Source organism: Lepus europaeus, chromosome 15 (genome assembly GCF_033115175.1).
Source record: "Lepus europaeus isolate LE1 chromosome 15, mLepTim1.pri, whole genome shotgun sequence".
In the NCBI taxonomy this organism is placed as follows: domain Eukaryota; kingdom Metazoa; phylum Chordata; class Mammalia; order Lagomorpha; family Leporidae; genus Lepus; species Lepus europaeus.
The window spans coordinates 95,604,102-95,617,339 of record NC_084841.1 but is presented as its reverse complement, the minus strand read 5'-3'; the positions used below and the strand labels follow the sequence as shown (position 1 = coordinate 95,617,339).

At 46.5% G+C, this 13,238-nt stretch overlaps 1 protein-coding gene across 4 annotated transcripts in view; it reads right to left on the bottom strand.

Annotated features, from left to right (window-relative positions):
- ANKRD31 (ankyrin repeat domain 31) overlaps positions 1-13,238 on the bottom strand; it is a 173,643-nt gene that overhangs the window by 91,327 nt on the left and 69,078 nt on the right. For all 4 annotated transcript variants that reach the window (XM_062212573.1, XM_062212577.1, XM_062212575.1 and 1 more), the window contains one exon: positions 8,305-8,449. In XM_062212573.1, the coding sequence (XP_062068557.1) occupies positions 8,305-8,449 (145 nt within the window). The remainder of the gene's footprint in view (positions 1-8,304; positions 8,450-13,238) is intronic.

Here is a 13,238-nt window from a genome sequence, read left to right as displayed (position 1 = left end):
TTAATAATGGGAGTGGTGAGTAAAGATCTTCCTCGTACAAAAGATCTTTGCTGCTTTTCAGTCTTCCAGTGAAATAGGGCTACTTTGGTGTAGGACCAGGGTTCATTCTCAATAATTGTGCAGCCATGGATTAACATCCCTAGTTTTCTCGTCTATATATTTGGGTTTGTAATACCTACTTACCTACCTGCTTATCTTTGGGATTGTTGGTGTGAGAACTGGAGTTAATGTCTGTGAAGTACTTGAGCAGTGATAGGGAAAGGAATAGACACACCAGCCGAACTCACCCTTCCAAGTCTGTGCCTGGGAGCTGGTGCTGTGGCATACTGGGTAGGCAGCTGCTGCCTGCAATGCCAGCATCCCCCTTTTAATAAAAGATTTATTTATTTGAAAGGCAGAGTTATTGGGGGGGGAGAAGAAGAGTGGGGAGAGGGAGGGATGCAGGGGCTCAAGCACTTGGGCCAAGCTCTGTTGTTTTCCCAGGCACACTAGCAGGGAGTGTCGGGGCCAGTGGCCCTGGCCCGACATGAGATGCAGCAGGCTGAGGCTGTCCCTTATCTAATCCTGTTTCTAAGACTTTTCGTCCCATATTCCTGCAGGCAGGATGTGACTTCTGATGAAGGTTTATGATGTTCTTTGCTCTATCTGCAGAGCTTGTACCCTGATCATTGCTACTTTGTAAACTTGCTTTATTCCTGTGCTATGCATGATTGTACACAATGAATGTTATCTGTATGGGGCCTGGGGTATATATCCTTGTGTTTCTTGGTGCTCGTGGCTGGAGACTGAAGGGTTTCCTTAGGGAGACTGCCTCCAGTCCCTCATCGCCGGGCCCCCTACTTTGGCTTGGAACGCGATGAGGCAATAAACATGGTGATGAATTGACTGAGTGCTGCGTGTCTCCGTGTGGTTTGTCGGGTGGCCTCCGACAAGGGAGCTGGACCAGAAATGGAGAAGCTGGGACTTGAACCAGCGCACATATGCTGGCATTGCAGGTAGCAATCGCCTAACCCACTCTGCCACAACGCCAGCTCCAAGGCACAGACTCTGAAGGGGTGAGTTTGGGCGGTGTGTCTGTATTCCTTTCCTATCTCCTGAAGCTTGTCGGATACAAGGACTGTGCTCAGATACTTCACAGACATTAACTCCAGGCCTCACACCAACAATCCCAAAGATAAGCTAGTAGGTTAAGTAGGTATTGCAAACCCAAACTTATAGACGAGAAAACTGGGAATGCTAATTTATCCATGGCTTCACAATTATTGAGAATGAACCCTGGTCCTACACCAAAGTTGCCCTATTTAACTTGAAGACTGAAAAGCAGCAAAGATCTTTTACACGAGGAAGATCTTTACCCACCTTTCCCACAATTAAAAGCTCTTCCATTAGAGTTAAAAAAAATACTCTGTAAGTATATAGCTATTCTTTAGGTAGCTTATATTTACATTAAAGGCAGCTAATTTGAAAGTTCAACCATAAGAAATATACGAACCATCTGGGGAAGCATGATAATGCAACTTAGATTAGCAACTTATCTGACAAAGGAAGAGGCACAGCTGAGCCCTAAGGAGAAAGGTTTAGGACTTCTTCCCAACAAAGAACTCCCTTAGACAGGAACAGGTTAGAAGTGGCAATGGTGAGCAGCAGTCTGGATTTGGAGTGAGGGAGAGAACGCTGGAGAAATCACTCCCTGAAGATCGGGCAATGCATGTCACCACAGAGACTCAGGCAACAAGGCAGATCTTCAAGGTAAAAATTAGAATACATATTTTTACCTCAAATTGGATATCTTACTGGTCATTTTTTTCATATAGTTTGAAATGGAAATATTACTGTTTTAATAACCTATTTCAATGTGTTGTGTAGACCTGACTTCAACAAGACACTGTCAGTCTCTCATCTTCTGGTGCAATTTGGGTACTTAGAAGAAAGTATTTTGCACTAAAAGACCATTAATTAACTGCCCCCGAGTGGCCTTTAATTATCAATGATGTTCTCTCTTTATTATAAAGGTAGGGTATTTTGATCCAGACCCTACCTAGTCTTTAATTAATGGCATTCAAACAACCGTATTTCTTGATCAAGTATATGTTTATAAATAAATGGTTCTAAAATAATAAGATGGATCCATTAGCCAAAAAGGCAAAACAGTCTCACTACCTGACAGTCAGACTGCTGTATTGCACATAATTTTCAGTAGCAGATGCACCGGACCATAACTGGAACAACTCTTACATTCAACAGAACCCATTTCAGAAGGGGGTGTACTTTGAATTTCATTTACAACCACTTAAATCAGGAAAAGATCTTCCCTCAAAGACTTGTCAAAGGATTTGTGCTGACACCCAATCATTAACCACAACACATACGTAACATCTGTCCTGTTATCCTTGTGGACACGGAGAGGCCTGACTTACACATTTTTATAAACCCTCGAGGCTTGAGCATTTCTTTATCCCGCTGTTTTGTTTCCCATGTGTTTGTCACTCAAGTATTGTTAGGTTTTAGTGCTATATACAAGGGTACTTCAAAAAGTTCATGGAAACATACTATGAAAAAACTCCATGAATTTCAAAAATGTTTGCACCAAAATAATTCCATTTTCCATGAACATTTTGAAGTACTCTCATAGTACCTGACATAGCAATCCATGAAGGAAGGAATGAATCTCTTCAAATAATAAATACTCACGGTGTTGCTTAGTGGGCATCTGTGCACTGCCTGATCAGTGTCTATCCTGGCAGCAGTCCTCTAACAGAGAGCCCAGCTGGCTCCTGCTGCCCAGATCCCTGAAGCTGTTTCCACTACTGAAGTTTCCAAGTTCTGAATCTTCAGCTTTTCCTTTAATTCTTCAGCTGCTCTGCCAACAAACTCCTGACTCTGCCTTCAGTGGATTGGTTGCTCCCAAAAGAATTCTTAACAGAACTCTGATAGCTATATTAAGGAACTGACATCAGAGGGACACATGGCTGTACAAGTGCTCCCCGTACAGCTGTATCTGGGAACTACACCAGAGGCACGGCTGTATGACTGCTCTCCTTCAGCTGTATCTGGGAACTACACCAGAGACACAGCTGTATGACTGCTCTCCTTCAGCTGTATCCAGGAGCTACACCAGAGGCACAGCTGTATGACTGCTCCCCTATAGCTGTATCCGGGAACTACACCAGAGGCAAAGCTTACAGCTGTATCTGGGAACTACATCAGAGGCACAGCTCTATGACTGCTCTCCTACAGCTGTATCCACGAACTACACCAGAGGCACGGCTGTATGACTGCTCCCCTATAGCTGTATCCACGAACTACACCAGAGGCACAGCTGTATGACTGCTCCCCCACAGCTGTATCCACGAACTACACCAGAGGCACGGCTGTATGACTGCTCCCCTATAGCTGTATCCACGAACTACACCAGAGGCACGGCTGTATGACTGCTCCCCCACAGCTGTATACAGGAACTACACCAGAGGCACGGCTGTATGACTGCTCCCCTATAGCTGTATCCAGGAACTACACCAGAGGCACGGCTGTATGACTGCTCCCCTATAGCTGTATCCACGAACTACACCAGAGGCACGGCTGTATGACTGCTCCCTTACAGCTGTATCTGGGAACTACACCAGAGGCACGGCTGTATGACTGCTCCCTTACAGCTGTATCCAGGAACTACACCAGAGTCACAGCTGTATGACTGCTCCCCCACAGCTGTATCCACGAACTACACCAGAGGCACAGCTGTATGACTGCTCCCCCACAGCTGTATCCACGAACTACACCAGAGGCACGGCTGTATGACTGCTCCCCCACAGCTGTATACAGGAACTACACCAGAGGCACGGCTGTATGACTGCTCCCCCACAGCTGTATCCAGGAACTGACACCACAGTCATGGCAGTATGACACAGAGCTTTAAGCAAAGAGGGCTTTCCTCTGCCAGCCCACTTTTGGCTCTGTGGGGAGAGAAAGGCATAATTAAGGGGGCCAACACTCTGGCGTAGTGGGTAAAGCCTCCACCTGCATTGCTGGCATCCCATTTGGCGTTGGTTTGTGTATTGCCTGCTCCACTTCCGATCCAGCTCTCTGCTATGGCCTGGGAAAGCAGAAGAACATGGACCAAGTCCTTGAGCCCCTGCACCTGCGTGAGAGACCCAGAAGAAGCTCCTGGCTTCAGATAGGCATAACTCCAGCCATTGTGGCCAACTGTGGAGTGAACCAGCGGATGGAAGACCTCTCTGTGCCTCTCTCTCTTTCTCTCTCTGTGTAACTTTGGCTTTCAAGTAAATAAATAAATCTTAAAAAAAAAAAAGGCAGGCAGAACTTGCAGAGAGGCCCACTCACTCATACCTGGAAGGAATCCCAGACTGACCTTTCCTAGGCACAAAGGGGACATTCCAAAAGTAGAAACCTTGGCTGTTAAAGATAGTAATACTTCAAAACTTTTGGGGGGCAATACAGTTTAAGAAAAGTGAATGCGGGAGGGGATGACATTGTGGCATAGTGGGTAAAGCTGCTGCCTGCAGTGCAGGCAGCCCATATGGGCACTGGTTCTAATCCTGGCTGCTCTTCTTCCGAGCCAGCTCTCTGCTATGGCCTGGGAAAGCAGTACAAGATGGCCCAAGTCCCTGGGCCCCTGCACCCACATGAGAGACCCTGAAGAAGCTTCTGGCTCCTGGCTTCAGATTGGTGCAGCTCCGGTCATTGTGAACAGTTGGGGAGTAAACCAGTGGATGGAAGACCTTTCTGTCTGTCTCTCCCTCTCACTGTCTGTAACTCTACCTCTCAAATACATAAATAAAATCTTTAATAGAAAAAAAAAGTGAATGGGGGGGGTGTAGCTCTGTGATGTAGCATGTAAAGCCACCACCTGCAGTTCCAGCATCCCATGTGGGCACTGGTTCAAGTCCCAGCTACTCTACTTCCAATCCAGCTCTCTGCTATAGCCTGGGAAAGCAGTGGAAGATAGGCCAATTCCTTGGGCCTCTGCATCTGCATGGGAGACCCAGAGGAAGTTCCTGGCTCCTGGCTTTGGGTCAGACCAGCTCCAGCCATTGCAGCCATTTGGGGAGTGAACCAGCAGATGGGAGACCTACCTCTGTCTCTCTCTCTCTCTGCCTCTGCCTCTCTATAATTCGACCTTTCAAATAAATAAATAAATCTTTAAATCTTAAAACAAAAAGATAAGTGAATTAAGCACACACACAGTGCTTGGATGAAAAGAATTCACATTAGAGGATTGACAGCACTGATTCAACAAATGTTTGGTGAATTCCTACTACGTGCAAGGCTTTTTAGTGTTCATCAGTGGACCACACAGAGATCCTCTTCTTCACAGGGCTTAGATTCTGGAGGGGAAGATGGAAAAGAGAAGGTGAGTTAGCTGTCTAATGTGCCTGAAGGGAATGAGTGCAATGGGAAAAGGCTAAGCAGAGCGGGTCAAGGGGCTGCAGTGAGTGGGAAGTGCTTCCAAACTGCGTGCAAGAATCTTTGATACCCTCCCTTCAAGAGGCAGACCTTCGCTCCACTCTGCCTGAGTACAGACCACACTTAGCAACTCCCTTCCAACACAGAACACAGCAGAAGTGACAGTACCTCACTCCAAGACAGGACATGAAAAGACTGGCTCTGCAATAGGTATTAGGCTTACTGGTTAAGATGCCAGTTAAAACACCTGTGTCTGGGGCTGGCATTGTGGTGTAGGGGGTTATTCTGCCACTTGCAATGCTGGCATTCCATATCTGAGTGCCGGTTCAAGTCTCAGCTGCTCCACTTCTTTTTTTTTTTTTTTTTTTTTTTTTTTTTTTTTTTTTTTGACAGAGAGAGTGGATAGTGAGAGAGAGAGACAGAGAGAAAGATCTTCCTTTTTGCCGTTGGTTCACTCTCCAATGGCCGCTGCGGCCAGCGCATCATGCTGATCCGAAGCCAGGAGCCAGGTGCTTCTCCCATGCGGGTGCAGGGCCCAAGGACTTGGGCCATCCTCCACTGCCTTCCCAGGCCATAGCAGAGAGCTGGCCTGGAAGAGGGGCAACCGGGATAGAATCCGGCGCCCCAACCGGGACTAGAACCCAGTGTGCCGGCGCCGCAAGGCGGAGGATTAGCCTGTTAAGCCACGGCGCCGGCCAAAGCTGCTCCACTTCTGATCAAGCATTCCTGCCAGTGCTCCTGTGAAGGCTGTGGAAGAAAGCCCAAGTGCTTGGGCTCCTGCCACTCTCAAGGGAGAGCACGATGGAGTTCCTGGCTCCTGGCCTTGGCCTGGCCCAGACCTGGCTGTTATGGCCAGCTGGGGAGTGAACCAGTGGATGGAAGATCTCTCTGTCCCTCTCCTGCCTCTCTGTCACTCTCCCTTTGAAATAAATAGCAGACTGCACTGTGGTGTAGTGGTAAAGCTGCCGCCTGCAATGCTGGCATCCCATATGGGCACCGGTTCGAGTTCCGGCTGCTCCACTTATGATCCAGCTCTCTGCTATGGCCTAGGAAAGCAGTAGAAGACAGCCCAGGTCCTTGGGCCCCTGCACCCATGTTGAAGACCTGGAGGAAGCTCCTGCCTCCTGCCTTCAGATCGGCGCCACTGTGGCCATCTGGAGAGTGAACCAGCGGATGGAACACCTCTCTCTCTCTCTCTCTCTACCTCTGCCGCTCTGTAACTTTGCCTTTCAAATAAATAAATCTTTTTTAAAATACATAAATAATTTTTCCCAGAAATTTTTATTTAAGGTATACAAACTTCATGCATTTCATAAATACAAATTTAGGAACATAGTGATTCTTCCCACCCTATCTTCCCTCCCACTGGCACTCCTAGCCTTCTTCCTCTTCCTTCTCCTATTCCCAACCTTATTTTTTACTAAGATCTAACTTCAACGAACTTTATACACATAAGACTAAAACGCTAAACTAAGTACAGAGATCAATAAATAGTATGAGAAAAAAAAACTGTTTTAAAAACACCTGTGTCCCATACCAGAGTGCCTGGGTTCAATACCCACTTCTGGCTCCTGACTCCAGGTTCCTGCTAAGCCAGAACCTCGAAGCAGTAGTAATGGCTCAAGTAATTGGGTTCATGTCACCGCCATGAGATACCTAGACTGAGCTTCCAGATCCTGGTTTCAACCTCTGGCTCAGCTCAGGAATTTCGTGAATTCTGGGGAGCACCCAAGTGGATATTAGCTCTCTGTTTCTCAAATAAACAAGTAACTTAAAGGTTTAAAAAAAGAAAAAGCCTGGCTTTGTCTGGGCCACCTTCCTGCTCTCAGCTGGCTGCAGCATGTGAGATGCCCAATGAAACAGCTCGTGTGGGGAGTAACCACGTCTCCGCCAACAAGCAGCAGGGCACGGAGGCTGACGAGGCACAAGGGTGAAACTGAAGCTGAGTTTTCTTGCCATGGCTGAGCTTTGAGATGACTGCAACCATGAGAGACACTGATCCAGAATCACTCCACCAAACACTCAGATTTCTGACCCTCAGAGACACTGTGAGATAACACATGCCTATTTCTCTACTCCAAGCTGCCAAATATTAGGGTAGTTGTTAAATGGTAGGAGGTAGCTCATCTAATGGGAGCTGAAGGGGGCAGCAGAAACATTAAATAGTGTGGCCAGGCCTGATCAAGAAGGCGGCATTTGAACTGAGACTAGGAGACCTAGGAGGCCTGTCTGAAGGGCAAGGAGATCGGGGCTTGCAGAATGGGTCACCCAGCTGGTGGTCAACTGACTGGGTAACTTGTAGGCAACTATAAGGTTTCTAGCTTTTCTTTTAGATTAAGGGGAGAGCCACAGCAGGGTTCTGAGGAGAATGTTGTGATGTTACCAACAAGCCTAACAGATGCACCAAAGAGAGTATAAAGGATATGCCATGTACTTCGACCATTTTTATATAATACAATTCATTGCTAACTACAGATTGAGCTTTTCTGTGGATCAATTGATAGTCTTATAGGTGGAAAGGCAAAATGAAAGCTATAAGAAAAGATTCTGAGGGAAGAGAAATAGTCCTGGCCACACTCAATGAAAAGGAAACAACCTGACATAATTCACATCACATCACATTCTTCAGTCAGTGATGCATGGAGAAACCGGGAGTTTATGAAGTTTCTCCTCTGTCTGTAATTCACAACTTGGAGAAATACTAGTTTCGTTTTCTTTTAGAGTTCTTTCATTATGTGCATTTACAAGCAAGTCACTGCACTTCATTACAAAAGCAAAGATACCGATGGATGGATTTTCTCAAAACTCATGAGGGAAACAGCTATGACTGCTGTAATTCTAAGTCACTAACACGATGCCCACCTACAAGTGGGCAGATCTTACCTGATCTAAGGCATTTCTTAAGTTTAGGAACATATCTCTCAAGGAGTCGATGCATACTTATATCCCTGGCCTCATCCAATGCACACTTCCCGTTGTCATTCCTATGTAACGGGTTGGCTCCGTTCAACAGTAGCAGTTCTGCCACCTAAGAGGAGATTGCCAGACAAAGAATAAGGCATACAATATACAATTCTAAGCAACAACAAATGTTTCTTTCAAAAGCACAGAGTCTGTTTTATCAACAACACTTTTGCCCATTAAAAAAAAAAAGAACTTATAGGGCCGGCACTGTGGCGAAGTGGGTTAAGTCATGGCCTGTAGCCCCGGCATCCCATATGGGTACCAGTTCAAGCCCTGGCTGCTCCACTTCCAATTCAGCTCCCTGTTAATGTACATGGGAAAGCAGCAGAAGATGGCCCAAGTCCTTGGGCCCCTGCAACCATGTGGAAGACCCAGAAGAAGCTCCTGGCTCCTGGCTTCAGCCTGACCCAGCCCTGGCCTTTGTGGCCATTTGGGGAGTGAACCAGAGATGGAAGACTTCTCTTCTCTCTTTGTCTCTGCCTCTCCCTCTCTGTAACTCCTAGTTTCTAGTAAATAAATCTTTTTTAAAAAACTCATATAGTTGCTACTGAATCATAACTTATTCACATATAAATACCGTTTGTTTGTTTTTTTTTTTAAAGATTTATTTATTTATTTGAGGGGCAGAGTTACAGACTGAGAGAGGAAGAGGTTTTCCATCTGCTGGTTCAAACCCTAAATGGCTGCAACAGCCAGAGCTGGGTGGATCTGAAGGCAGGAGCCAGGACCTTCTTCTGGGTCTCCCATACTGGTACAGGATCCCAAGCACTTGGACCATCTTCCACTGCTTTCCCAGGCCATAAGCAGAGTTGGATAGGAAGAGGAGCAGCCAGGACACGAACCAGTGCCCTGATGGGATGCTGGCACCACAGGCAGAGGTTTAGCCTACCATGCTACAGTGCCAGCCCCCAAATCCCCTTTCTTAAAACAAAAAGACAGAAGTTTTTTTTTTTTTTTAAATGGAAACAAGAAGAAAGGGAGAAGAGAGAGCAGAAGGAAGTAGGGGAAGGGAGGGAGAGAAGAGGGAAGGGAAGGAAGGAGGGGAAGAAGGCTGCAGCCGAGATGTCTGTAGCCAGGGCTGGTGAGCTAAGCTAGGGAACACACGGGCCTCAGGACTGCGTTCTGAGTAGAACCGTACACTGACAGGCTCCAGGGAACGGCCAGCTGTGCACCTGCATCTGCTCTGCTGCTGCTGCTCCTCGTCCTTCCTCCGCCACTACTGCTCCAGTGACCTCTCCTCTGAGGTTCCCCCTGGCCCTCTTCCCCTCCCTGTAGCCCCAGAAAAAATGCTCTTTCCATCCCTTCCGTACATGGCCCATCACCGGGTCAAATGTATTCTGTATTACACTGTATGTCTGCCTCTTCTCTACTCTGAGTGCTGGGGATGCAAGGCTTTCTCTAGCCTTCTGGAGTCAGTAAAGATCACACTCTCCAGGTACCAGCCCAGGCACCAGCTTCCCAGCATTACCTGTCTGATATTTTACATCTGTGACATCTAAGGCAGCGACCAATCCAACATGTAGGGTCCAGGCCATTTTTCTGACCATATCTGCCTCATTTAGATTTCCTGAGACGGCTTCAAGCCTTCTCTGATGCTCCTATCATCCCTACTTCATTCCTGAAAACTGTCTCCCTCCACACAAAATTCTCAAAGCTGGGGGCTGAGTCAGTCCAGAACTGATGTGGAGTTCTGTCAAGCTCATTGGACTAAGTGAGATAACTTGAAGGCTCCTCAAAGCTAGATAGAAAGAGAAGTTTAAAAAGACAGACTTGGGACCAGCACTGTAGCGTAGTGGGTTAATGCCCTGGCCCGAGGCACTGGCATCCCATATTGGTGCCAGTTCTAGTCCCGGCTGCTCCACTTCCAATCCAGCTCTCTGCTATGGCCTGGGAAAGTAGTGGAGGATGGCCCAGGTCCTTGGGCCCCTGCATTCACATGGGATACCCGGGGGAAGCTCCTGGCTCCTGGCTTCAGATTGGCACAGCTCCGGCCACAGTTGTGGCCTCAGTCTGGCTGGGTGAATTGACAGGGGGCTGGATGCTCTTCACTGTGGGAGCCTTGTGTGCTGGAATTGTGAATACACGGTGGCTGTGTGGGAGGGCTCAGGGTGTGGCTGGGACTTTGCGCAGTCACTGTGGGTGCCTCCAAACACTCGGGTCTCCCTGATCCCTGGTGAGGGTTACTGCTGCAGGATTCAGGCTCACACTGACAAATGCATGGATCCTATGTGCGGTTCTTTTGGCAGTGTGGACAAACACTGTACCCACTGGGGCTAGCACCCAGGCACTGGTCTCTGAGGAGAGGTGAGTATGAGAATACCAGAACAGAGCAGAACAAACCTCCCCTCTGATTAAAAAGAGAGAGAGAGAGAGAGAATTTACCATATCCAACTCACATGTCTCCTTGGACACTCCCCCTCATCCTGGAGCACTGAACAGAGCTCCCTGACCACACCAAGCATACACTTCTGGGTATTCACTAAAAGAGCAGGCACTCCACTAAGTCACAGAAGCGTAGTCCAAAGAAAAAAGCCATCACAGGTGAAAAAAAAAAACAATAAGTAACTCTACAATTGCCTAATAATAAATTCAGCAATTCGGGCCAGAGCCGTGCTACAGTAGGTTAATCCTCTGCCTGTGATGTCAGCATCCCATATGGGAACCAATTCTAGTCCCAGTTGTTCCACTTCCAATCCAGCTCTCTGCTACGACCTGGGAAAGCAGTAGAAGATGGCCCAAGTCCTTGGACCCCTGCACCCGCATGGGAAGACCTAGAGGAAGCTCCTGGCTCCTGGCTTCAGATTGGCTCAGCTCCAGCCGGTGCGGCCATTTGGAGAGTGAACAAACAGAAGGAAGATCTTTCTCTCTGTCTCTCCTTCTCACTGTCTGTAACTCTACCTCTCAGATAAAATATTTAAACCAAAAAAACTCAGCAATTCAGAAATAAGAATAAGGAAAATAACATGATGGGCCCAAAAGAACAAAACACTTCAAAACAAGAATGTAAAGGGCCGGCGCCACGGCTCACTAGGCTAATCCTCCGCCTTGCGGCGCTGGCACACCGGGTTCTAGTCCCAGTCGGGGCACCGGATTCTTTTCTGGTTGCCCCTCTTCCAGGTCAGCTCTCTGCTGTGGCCAGGGAGTGCAGTGGAGGATGGCCCAAGTGCTTGGGTCCTGCACCCCATGGGAGACCAGGAGAAGCACCTGGCTCCTGGCTTCGGATCAGCGTGGTGTGCCGGCCGCAGCGGCCATTGGAGGGTGAACCAACGGCAAAAGGAAGACCTTTCTCTCTGTCTCTCTCTCTCACTGTCCACTCTGCCTGTCAAAAAAAAAAAAAAAAGATTGTGAAGATGAAGAGACTGAAGAAATGCCAGAAACAGAGTTCAAAAAATTGATCATAGGATGACTTAGAAGTAATCAGAAGCGAATCTATGAACTAAAGAAATGCATACATAACAAGAATGAAAACTTTTCCAATGAAATTGAGATTTTAAAGAGAAACCATAATGAAATATCAGAAATGAAGAATTCAATAAAACAAATAAAAAATGTGGTGGAAAGCCTTAACAAAAGACTCGGTGAGGCAGAAGGAAGGATATCTGAGTCAGAACACAATCTCTAGAAATTTTCCAGAAAGACCAAAAAAAAAAAAAAAAAAAAAGAAAAAATTAGAAAACTAAAAAACACTGTTGGAGATTTATGGGATACTATCAAACAACCCAACATACAAATCTTAGGAGTTCCTGAAGACATGGAAAGAAAGAATGAACTAGAAGACCTATTTAGTGAAATAATTACAGAAAACTTTGCTAATTTTTTTTTAGATTTTTATTTATTTATTTGACAAGTAGAGTTACAGACAGTGAGAAAGGTCTTCCTTTCATTGGTTCACTCCCCAAATGGCTGCAACAGCCCGAGCTGGAGCAATCCAAAGCCAGGAGCCAGGTGCTTCTCCTGGTCTTCCATGTGGGTGCAGGGGCCCAAGCACCTGGGTCATCCTCCACTGCCCTCCTGGGCCACAGCAGAGAGATGGACTGGAAGAGGAGCAACTGGGACTAGAACCAGCATCCATGTGGGATGCTGGAGCCGCAGGTGGAGGATTAACCTAGTGTGCCACAGCGCCCCCAAAACTTTGCTAATTTGAAGGAAGAAAGGGATGTTCAAGTACAGGAAGCACACAGAACTCCTAATATACATGACCAGAAAAGATCCTCACAACGACACATTGCAGTCAGACTCTATACAGTAAAACATAAAAAAAAGTTTCTAAAATGTGCAAAAACGTGAATGAGAGAAATGCCAGACTACTCTCAGAGGATCTCCAATTAGACTCACAGCTGACTTCTCATCAGAAAACCTACAGGCTAGAAGGGAATGGTGAGATACAGTCCAAGTCTTAAAAAAACTGTCAAACCAAAATACTGTACCCTGTAAAACTCTCATTTATGAATGAAGGTGAAATGAAGACCTTCCATAAAAAACAGAAATTGAAAGAATTTGTTACCACTCATCCAGTCCTGTAAAAGATGCTTGAGGATGTGCTACACAGAAACAGAGAAACATGGTCATCACTATGAAAGAAGGTGAGGTCAGAAAATCTCCTAGTAAAAGTGCAAAGGAAATCCAAAGTAAACATTAGGAATATTTACAGAAAATCAGCAGGGCCAAGTCATTACTTATCAATAGCCATCTTGAATATAAATGGCCTCAACTCAGTTAAAAGATACAGACTAGCTGAATGAATTAAAAAATGAACCCACCTATTTGCTGCCTAAAAGAAACACATCTCACCAACCAAGATACATGAAGACTGAAAGTGAAAAGATGAAAAAAAAAAAAATACACCATGCTAA